At 38.7% G+C, this 11,644-nt stretch overlaps 1 protein-coding gene across 1 annotated transcript; it reads right to left on the reverse strand.

Annotated features, from left to right (window-relative positions):
• Window positions 1-1,891: 1,891 nt before the first annotated feature.
• LOC107783147 (uncharacterized) lies at window positions 1,892-4,348 on the reverse strand. The gene is made up of 2 exons (XM_016604120.2): window positions 3,744-4,348; window positions 1,892-2,548 (listed from the first exon to the last, which is right to left on the reverse strand). Exons 1-2 carry the CDS (start codon window positions 4,210-4,212, stop codon window positions 2,070-2,072), a joined length of 948 nt encoding a protein of 315 aa, XP_016459606.1. The 5' UTR covers window positions 4,213-4,348; the 3' UTR covers window positions 1,892-2,069.
• Between the last annotated feature and the right edge of the window lie 7,296 nt (window positions 4,349-11,644).

Consider the following 11,644-nt stretch of genomic DNA (forward strand, 5'->3'; position numbering starts at 1 on the left):
GTCACGGGTTCGAGCCGTGGAAACAACCTCTTGCAGAAATGCAAGTTAAGACTGCGTACGATAGACCCTTGTGGTTCGGCCCTTCCCCGGACCCTGCGCATAGTGGGAGCTTAGTGCACCGAGCTATCCAGTAATCTTGAACACCAATTCCACAAAACATTTAAAAAACAGAAAAGGTCCAAATATGTCCTTGTACTATATAAATTGAGCACATTTGCCCTTTGTTAATACTTTAGTTCAAGAATGCCCTTACCGTCACATAGTTGGTCCATATATGCCCTTATAGTTACACAGTTGGCCCATATATGCCCTTTTCGAAACGGAATCTACCCAAACTAATTAGCTCTTTCGTTAATTGTATTAAAGTGTATTACAAACACTATTTTCTTTTTATTAGTACATTTTTTTCTTTACTTTTCTCTTCTTTTTTTTTTTCCTTTTTCTTTCTCCCTTATCCGATTTCCTCCATTGTTGATGTCTTCTCCATTTTCGTCACCAATTTCGCTTGACAAAACTCATGAATTCCAATTAATAAGAAAATTCTCCCATAAGAATATTTTAATAGATCATATGTTTGTCAATTTTTTAATTTTTACTAAACATATATTTAATTATAAAAAATTTAACAAAGTAAGATTGAAATAATATTTATGTAACAAAAAACCCGAAATATCCAATAAAACTGAACCAATCCAAATCGATATAATTGATTTGATTTGGTTTGGATAAAAACCGAACCAACCCGGTCCATGTACACCCCTAATTTACATAGTTAATAAAAAAAATTAGAAAATGTCCAGCTGAAAAAAGATGAAAAAGACTAACAACTCAAATTTATAATACTAGAACTTGAACTATGGGCTTTTAATCATTAAATTATCTTTCTGGAAACAATTTAAATATTTTGGTCTTTTGAGTATTGTTAAAGGTTGAGATGTTTTTATTATTTTAAAGTTTAAATCATAATTTTTGGAACAATTTAATTTCGTTTATTTAGAGGACCATTGAAATTGGAACTTGATTACCTTATGAGAGAATTTTCTTAGTAATTGGAATTCATGAGTTTTGTCAAGTGAAATTGGTGACGAGAATGAAAAAGACATCAACAATGCAGGACATCGGATAAGGGAGAAAGAAAAGAAAAAAAAAAGAGAAGAAAAGAAAAAAGAAGAAAGAAAAGAGAAAGGTAAAGAAAAATATATACTAATAAAAATGAAATATTGTTTGTAATACACTTTAATACAATTAACAAAAGAGTTAATTAGTTTGGGTGGATTCCTTTTCGAAAAGGGCATATATGGGCCAACTGTGTGACTCTAAGGGCATATATGAACCAACTATGTGACGGTAAGGGCATTCTTGAGCTAAAGTATTAACGAATGGCAAATGTGCTCAATTTCGTATAGTACAAAGACATATTTGGACCTTTTCCGTTTAAGAAATATTAATGACATTTCATCTACCAACAAGTTGTGATTTATAGTCATATACATTGGTGGCAAAATGACTTTAAAATAATCCGTGTATATTATCCAATAAAAATGAGTTGAATAATGAATTTTTAAAAGTGGGTCAAATATGGGTAAAGTCCATATTATTCACTTAAAAATGAATAACCAACTCAAGTTTGAGACTCTAAAAATTCTCCCAAAAGTGATCATATTCAAGAAGTCATCGATCCATATTATCCGTCGATTAACTCATTTTCTATCTGTATTAAACATGGACAAGGTCGAATATTTTATCCTTTTTCATATTATCCATTTTCATCCCGCTCATATCCGACCCGTCAGTTTATCACCCTTAGTCATATACCTAAGTTTCTTAGAGAGCACCGCAATTAAAAGACTCAAAAGAGTGTAGTAGCAACAACAGTTGGTTCAGTAGAGAGAACTAACAAAATTCTGCTTCAAGAACTACATTATCGTGTACAATGACAATAAATGTAAAACTACAAGTAGAATTCAGGATTTGACAAATGATTGACCCTCCAAACGATAATTACAACGTACACTACATACAATTGCTAGCAAAAACCATCAAGGGTATAATTCGTTTTGCGAGGAACATCAATCTTCTAACTCTTCATCATCTTCATCAGCATCAAATTCCTCCTCTTCTTTTTCATCACCAACTTCCGCCTCTTCTTCTACATCGTCTACAATGAAACCCCCAAGAGTTTCATCTTCTTCTTCTTCTTCCTCATATTCTTCCTCCGAAGGTCTAGTTTTCTGTTGTGGAGAATGTTTCTTCTTTTTCGCATTAGACTTGTCCTTGGACCTTGTCACGTATTTAGGTCCCTGAAGCTTCTTAGATCTCGTGAGCAGCTCTTTCTCATCTTCACTTTCGCCGGTCCACTCTTCATCGTCTCCCTCGCCTTTTTTCTTCCGTTTTCTCCTTGCACCCTTTCCGCCTTTTCTATCAGAACCCTCATCAGCATCACTCTCTGCTCCTTCCTCCTCGATAAACCAATCCCAGTTCTTTATCTCCCGAATCATTCTCTTCGGATAACCATCAAATTCATGCCCCATCACCAGAAAACCAAACTCTGCATTTAGCAAAATACAAGCTTAGAAAGCAGGAGATTCCTCCGAAGATAGTAAAATCTAGCTTAAGTCAAAAACAAGAGAATTATATTAAGTAGTCAACCAGACAATGTAAATATAGTTAATTTACAATGAATCTCTCTGACTGAATCAAAAGAGCAGAATGAGCACAGATGATGCACACAACAACAGTCAGTGGTGGAGTCTGAATTTTGAATAAAGGGATTCAAAAAAATCTAAGAATGTCATAAATAAGAGATGAAAGTATGTCAAGGAGACTCAACGGTAAAAACAAAACAAAAAAATTCTGTTTTTACCGAGATTCAATTGAACCCCTTCACCAAAGGTAGCTACGCCCCTGAGTGGGATTGACCAATGCACAAGAACAGGGTAAACGACAGAAATTTCAACAAGGTGGAACTCAAATCCAATTCTCTATTGGACGGCAACTACTCTGAAGGTTTCAGCAAAATGGGTCTCTATTACCAACTCATACTTCGTACCACGTTTATCTTAGGCGCCATAAAACATTCTTTTCAAGACGAACAAATTGGGTTTGTAAAATCAACTATAAAAATTTCTATTCAGCCAAATAATTAAATTACAATGAATCCTCTAAGGCTCAGACTAAATCAACAACAACAACAAACCTAGTGTAATCCTACAAACTGGGGTCTGGGTAGAGCGTACACAGACCTTACCCGAGAGACTTTTTTCGATAGAGCCCCGGTTCAAGGAAAAAATTAAAAAGAGGCAGACACAATAAGTAGTAACAATAGCAACATAAGGTGATAACGTGACAAGGTGATAGAATAATCGAAGCGAAATGACCGATATATAGTAAAAGAAATCTACGGATAAGAAGGTACGAAAATACAAGCCTAATACTAATGCTCCCGACATGTAAAGGAGACACTCCCGCCTATCTACTAAGATAAGGCTCTGACTAAATCAACGGAACAAAATGGATGCGATTCATCGAATAGCCAACTAGTTACAGATTGATGGTAGTTAATTGAATTGATTGAATATTTTCAATTCACTAAAAACTTGAAATCTCTTCTTTTCTTCTGTTCTGTTGGCACAGGTTTGTCGGTAAAAAGAATTAAATGGATTACGATAAAAGTGAAGCAACTGGAAAATCAATGGAGCATTGGAATTGCAGAGGCAAAGGAACAAATAGCGGGAAAATCAAACCTTGAACAGGGTCAATGCCCGAAATATCAATATTCTCGATGTCTAATTCAACCCCTACAGGACATGAACTACTCTGAAGGCTTTCAGCCAATTGGGTCTCCATTTCCAACTCTTTCTTAATAACCCTTTGATCTTCATTGTCAAAATCGATTCTTTTCAAGGTGAACCAAATGGGTTTGTTTGCCGATACACAGAACATGTTACCGTTCTCCATTTCGCCTCTTTCAAAATTCCTAAAGGTTCTAACTTTACCATCCTTGTTGCTGTATACCCAAATGGGGTTCCTTCCGACAACTTCAAAACTAACCTTAGTTTTATCTTCTTGGTCTGAAGAGGTTTGGAGTTGGAACGAGATTTGACGGCGAGAAACGGTTCGGTCGTCGGCGGTAAACCCAAGCCCTCTACCGAACTCTCTCGTCGAACCGGGTTTCAGTAGGGTTTTGGACCCATCTGTGCCTTTAATTTCCATTCTACAAACTTCAAAATTCCGGAAGATTGATGAATGACTCGCAGCAAGTGTTACCCATTTTGTTAGTTCGATTTTATAATGATGCTTGTTTAGTTTATGAGTCTTTGAGCTTTTGAGTTTTGACTAGTCGGTTACACGATTGTATATAAATGTAAAGCTCTAAAATTTTATACAAAGAGAAAAGAAAAGGTACTAAAGGCGATCAATGAATATCAAATTCGGTCTAATCATAAATAAGATATCCAAATTTGATCGATACCAAGTTGTCAAACCCCAAAACCGAGGAGCGCGACCGGCGCTCAATCGAGTGAACCCGACCGAGCAAGCCTGTTAGATTCTTTCTACCCAAAATCATTCATGAATAAAGAGAATATATGTTTTCCTTAATTAAACAATAAAGTGGTCATGTCTGAAATTACTAATTTCTTACCATAAGTTTTACCATTTTTAAAGTCTCAAATGGACAAGTAATACAACCACAACATAGCATAGTTTGTCCTTCCCAGTACCAATACACAACCCACACTATGTCTACGGAGCCTCTATAGATAAAGAAGAGTACAATGATAATGCCAGCAACAAGGCCCCGGCTATACCTCAAACAGAATACACAAAGTACAAAAAATTCATGACCCCGGAATGAAGTGGGGCTCACCAAGTCAGCTGGGAAGAAGGTGCACTGCTATCACTGACCAATATCTCCTGCTGTGGAACCACCTGCATCCATTGAAAGATGCAGCGCCCCCGACAAAAGGGACGTTAGTACTGTCGAATAGCACTAGTATATATAACTAAACAGCCTCTCAATAGAATGGCAAATAATACAAACAAGATTATCATAATATGAATGAAAGCCTTAATCAACATCAAACCTCAATTTAGGATCAAGACAATGTTAAAATTAATTTTCATATCTCACATTGAGAGATTTTTAGTATCGATATACCATTGTCCACAATACCATTATTTACAAAACCAGTACCACCGTACTCTTAGCACGGAGTTCGATCACGACCCGATCGGCTAGGCCATCTCATTAGAGACATCAACCATAATTTCTCTCAATATCAATACCACTGTCTTTAGCACGGATTTATGTTATCCATTAGGGACATTAACCACAATTATCATTTCTATTACAATTTTCAGCACAATCACCACCATGTGTGCGGTATGGTATCCGATCGTGACCTGACCGGTTAGGCCGTCTTATTTGAGACATAAACCTTTTTATATCAATCATCGCATTTCATATTACTTTCACATCTTTTTATTTTATTGGAACTAATGACCATAATTATAAGATCATTCTTGGCACGTTGACCATATTCAGTATTTCATGCTCACCTTATCAATTTCAAATATCATTATCATCATCAACAACAAATACAATTCAAATCAAGGTGTGTAATACACATGTGAGCAATTTAGAGTCTAAGGTACATAGAGATATTTCACAAAATTTGACATAATAGCCTTCATTTGAACTTGACTTAAAGTCGAAATATTATTAATGCACAACCCGTATTTTTAACACATCCTCACTTAGTAACATAACATGAATAAAGCATTTGGGATGCTTGTTGAACATATATCTTTCAACCCAATCTTACTCGAAATAGCCAGTTTTATAATGAACCACTCGGGACTTACATAATTTACATGAATATCGTGAGATTCAATTCTAAGAGAAGAGTTTAGCCAACATACCTCAATTGAGCTTCCTTACACTCTAAATATTTCGAAATTCTTAGCAACTTCAATTTATTGTAGAAATATAACAAATTGAATCAAAATTAGGAAGATGATCATGGTTCGAGCTCATTTGTGCATTTTATCAAACACTAGATGTGCATTAAGGTTTCAAGGTTCTTTTATGGAGGATTTCATCATCCCACAACCCAATCTTTATCATTTTTAGCTCAACAATCTTTCTACACCCTTTGATATCACATGCATGTAAAATAATCAGCTCTCATGCCCAAATATTATCTTGCTAATTATCCATTTTCAGATGATTTCGAAATTAGGGTTTAAGGTGTAGAATCTTACCTCTAGGATGAAGACCTAGTGAGCTTCCCTTCTTAATCCTCCAAAACTTGAGCAAGAATTGAAGAAAAATTATTGAAGAATACTTTCTCACTCTAGGACACTCTCTCTCACTCTAAAATATCATATTATGTCTCAAAAATGGCCCAAAAAGTGTATTTAACGAAATAGGATCGGGTTTGAAAAAACCAAAAATGGAGCTCCGGAACAGTTCTGCGGTCGCATATGCGATCGCATAATGGATATGCGGACCGCATATCGGTCGCATAATTACTGATAAAATGATCAAAAAAGCTGTCTGTGTATGCGGTGACTATGCGGTCCGCATAACTGTTATGCAATCGCATAATGCACCGCATAACATTTATGCGGTCTTATAGTCGACCGCATAATTGCTTCCAACTGACCCAATTAACTGCCTCACTCTGTGGTCATTATGCGGTCCATAGAGTGATTCTGCGATCGCATAATGGACCGCAGAAATGCACATTTTGGCCAAAAATTTTCTTTTACTTTTCGGTGCATTTTTCAACCCAAAAAGTCCGAGCCGCTGCTCGCAAGCTCGCCGCTAAGAATTTCTACAATCCTCAAACACATAAGTCTAGTCCGGCACCATAAAATATTATTTTCTTTGCATATTTTATCGGGCTTTACACTTAAGTACTTCGAAATTTTTCGGGGTGTTACATTCTCCCCCGCTTAGGATCATTCGTCCTCGAATGAGGGTAAAAATCCATCATTAGCATCTTATGCAACTCGGTTTGTTTCATACCACATTCGAGCAGCCCCAATTTGACTAACTCCCAAGATTTTCAAAAATTTCGCCAGAGTTTCCCTTGTAACTAGACCTATCCACCTGTCAGAGAGCCCCAGAAACATATCCTAACAACATATATGTATGCCAACGACGTAACATAATACAAAACAACACCAACTGTGGCCTCACAAGCAATTATATTACCAGCACGGAATACCCTTAACATCAAATATACAAATCATACATAATTTATAGAAAGCAAATCTTAGAATTTTTCATAGATCACAACTTTATAAATACATGGTCATTCAAACAAATAAGGATACTTTTTCTTCATTTCTTCCTCGCCCTCCCAAATAGCCTCTTCAACCTGTTGGTTTTGCCACAACACTTTCACTGAGGCAATTTCTTTGTTTCTCAATTTTTGGACTTGCCGATCAATAATAGAAATCAGAATCTCTTCGTAAGTCAATCTCTAATTTACCTCAATAGTTGCGACCGGAACAATGAGTGTCGGATCTCCAACTACTTTCTTCAACATAGACACATGAAACATCAGGTGTACTAATGACATCTTAGGTAGTAGCTCAAGCTTGTACGCCACCTCACCGATCCTCTGAATGATTTTGTATGGTCCGATATACCTCGGACTCAATTTTCCTTTCTTACCAAACCGCATTACACCCTTCATGGGGGAAATTTTCAAGAATACCCAATTATCTTCTTTGAACTCCAAATCCCTACGACGAATATCCGAATAGGATTTCTGACGACTATGAGCAGTCTTCAACCGCTCCTTAATGACTTTAACTTTTTCCATAGCCTGATGCACAAGGTCTAGCCTTATCAAATCTTCTTCCCAAATTTCGAACCACCCAATGGGAGATCTGCATCTCCTACCATATAAAGCCTCGAATGGTGCCATTTGAATGCTAGCATGATAGCTATTGTTATATGCAAATTCTATGAGTGGTAAATGATCATCCCAGCTACCTTTGAAGTCTAGAACACAAGCACACAACATATCCTCAAGCATCTGAATAGTCTGCTCTGCCTGCCCGTCAGTCTGCGGGTGAAAGGCTGTACTAAGATTCACTTGAGTACCCAAACCTTGCTGAAATTTCTTCCAAAAATTAGCAGTGAATTGTGCTCCCCGATCAGAAATGATGAAAATTAGGGTGCCATGCAACCTGACTATTTCTTTGATATACAACTGAGCATACTACTCTGCTGTGTCGGTAAACTTAACCGACAAAAAGTGTGCTGATTTCGTGAGTCGATCCATAATCACCCAAATTGAGTCAAACTTGTGCGGAGTGCGTGAGAATCCTACCACAAAGTCCATATTAATCATTTTTCACTTTCACATTGGAATTTCTATGTTCTGTGCCAACCCACCGGGCCTTTGGTGTTCGGTCTTCACTTGCTGACAATTTGGACATCTTGCCACAAAATTCGCCACATTCCTCTTCATATCATTCCACCAATAGACTTCCTTAAGATCATGATATATTTTCGTAGAACCTGGGCGCACGGAATACCTAGAAGTGTGAGCTTCAGTCATAATTCTTTCCCGAAGACCATCCACATTTGGAACACATAGTCACCCTTGGTACCTTAGTGTACCATCATCCATGCCAAGAGAAAAGGCCATGGTCTTATGTTTATGAATCCCCTCTTTTAACTGCACCAACAATGGATCGTTGTATTGCTTCTCTTTGACTTCCACAACAAGCGATGATTCAGCCCTATTTTGTACAATTACCCCTCCTTCACTAGAGTCCACAAGACGAACTCCCAAACTAGCCAATCGGTGAATTTCCTTGGCTAATGGCCTCTGATATGCCTCTAAGTGAGCCAAACTACCCATAGATTTTCGGCTAAGAGCATCAGCCACAACATTGGCCTTTCCCGGATGATATAGAATATCAATATCATAGTCCTTGAGTAACTCAAGCCATCTTCTCTACCTCAGATTCAATTCCTTCTGCTTAAAAATATATTGAAGGCTCTTATGGTCCGTGAATATATCAACATGGACCCCATATAAATAATGACGCCAAATTTTTAATGTAAATACCACTGCCACAAGTTCTAAATCATGTGTTGGATAGTTTTTTTTCATGATTCTTTAGTTGCCTAGAAGCATAAGCTATCACCTTCCCATGTTGCATTAATATACACCCAAGCCCGATTCTTGAAGCATCACAATGTACTACAAATCATCTATACCCTCTGGTAGAATCAACACCGGCGCCGTAGTCAATCTGACCATTGGAATTTAATTGCCTTCTGCGTCAATTGAGTCAATGGAGAGGCAAGAGTAGAAAATAGCTCAACAAACTTTCTGTAATATCCAGCTAAGCCTAAGAAACTGCTAATTTCTGTTGGAGTTATAAGCCTCGACCAATTCTTCACAGCTGAAATTTTCTGAGGATCAACCTTAATTCCCTCACTAGAAACTACATGACCCAAGAATATGACTGATTCAAGCCTAAATTCACACTTTGAAAACTTTGCATATAACTAATGCTGATGTATGGTTTGCAGAACTACCCTAGGATGATCGACATGGTCTTCTCGACTTCGTGAATATACAAGAATATCGTCAATAAACACTATCATAAAAGCGTCGAGGAATGGCTTAAAAACTCAATTCATAAGATCCATGAAGGCTGCTGGGGTATTTTTTAGCCCAAAAGACATCACTAGAAATTCAAAATGCCTATACCGGGTCCTAAAAGATGTTTTCGGAATATCCCGCTCCCTGATCTTCAATTGGTGATACCCGGATCTTAAATCAATCTTGGAGAAGTACCCAGCACCTTGCAATTGATCAAACAAGTCATCTATCTTTGACAGTGGGTACTTATTCTTGATTGTGACCTTATTAAGTTGCCGATAGTCAATACACATTCTCAGTGACCCATCTTTCTTTCTTACAAAAAGGACCGGCGCGCCCCAAGGCGACACACTTGGCCGGATAAAACCCTTTTCTAACAAATCTCTCAGTTGTTCCTTTAGCTCCTTCAATTCTGCCGGTGCCATTCTGCAGGGTGGAATAGATATAGGATGTGTGTCTGGCATCACATCAATCCCAAAATCAATCTCCCTGTCTGGTGGGATCCTAGGGAGTTCATCCGGAAAGACTCCCAGAAATTCATTCACAACAGGCACAGACTCAAGTGTAGGTGCCTCAGTATCGATGTCCGTAACCCGGACCAAATGGTAAATACATCCCTTGTTGATCATTTTCGTGGCCTTTAGGTAAGAAATAAACCTACCCTTCGGCACTACATCATCACCTTTCCACTCAATAACTGGCTCATGGAAATTCGAACCTAACAGTTCTGGTTCGGCAATCAAGCTTGGCAAAACATGAATAAAGCCAATCCATCCCCATTATCACATCAAAATCGACCATTCTCAATTCAATAAGATCGGCCACGGTGCCCCGACCACACAACGTAACAACACAATCCCTATAAACCCGTGTGGCTAAAATAGACTCACCAACCGGAGTAGATACGGAGAACGGCTCATAAAGCTGTTCAAGTTCTATCCCAAATTTCATAGCAACATAAGGCGTGACATATGACAAAGTGGAACCGGGATCAATAAGAGCATATACTTCATGAGATTGGACAGTCAATACACTTGTGACAATATCTGGAGAAGTCTCTAAATTCTGGCGACCCCTCATAGCATAGAAACGGCCAGATCCTCCCAAACTCTGTGCTCCACCCCTAGCTGCACCACGCCCTGGGGGTGTTGGAGTGCCTCGAGTTGGAGGAGGTGCTGCGGATGTAGTAGCTGCAGAATTAGATGGCTGTGCTATGCCCCTACCCGTACCCTGGCGGGACGAACGACAATCCCTCTGAATGTGACCCCTCAATCTGCATCCGTAGCATATGGGTAAGTCCATGTAGCATATTCCTAGGTGTATCTTTCCACACCTAGGGCATGGGGGCTTCCTCTGCTGCTGGATTCTACCACCATGATGACCCTACTGATTGGATCCCCTATTGCCCTGACTGGGCAAACTTCTCGTCCGTCATTTTATCCGGCATCTTCTCATTTCCTTGCAGTGCCAAATCTAAGCCATCCTGAATGAGCGAATGCCACAATCTTTCCATAGTTCATATCAGAATTCAAGGCAGCTGTAGCAGCCTCATTAATTACCAAGGGACTAAGGCCCTGTACAAATCGGCTAACTCTAGCTTCCATAGTGGGCAACATGTAAATAGCATATTTAGACAGGTACATGAATCTCATATGGTAATCCCACACACTCAGGCTACCTTGCCTTAGGTTCTCAAACTCAGCAACACGGGCTGCCTTAGTCTCAGCAGGTAAGAAATGATCAATGAAGGCATCGACAAACTCATCCCACCTCGCCGGAGAGCTCCCTTCTCCACGGGACTCCTCCCATAGTTCAAACCAAGAATATGCCACCTCTTTTAGGCGGTAGGAGGACAATTTCACTGCCTCTGTCTCAGTAGAACGCATGACTCGGAGAGTCTTGTGCATCTCATCAATGAAATCCTGGGGATCTTCCTCTGGGTTAGTTCCCGTAAACATTGGAGGATCTAATTGGAGAAACCTGTTCACCCTGGAACCAATAGA

Source organism: Nicotiana tabacum, chromosome 22 (assembly GCF_000715075.1).
Source record: "Nicotiana tabacum cultivar K326 chromosome 22, ASM71507v2, whole genome shotgun sequence".
NCBI lineage: Eukaryota > Viridiplantae > Streptophyta > Magnoliopsida > Solanales > Solanaceae > Nicotiana > Nicotiana tabacum.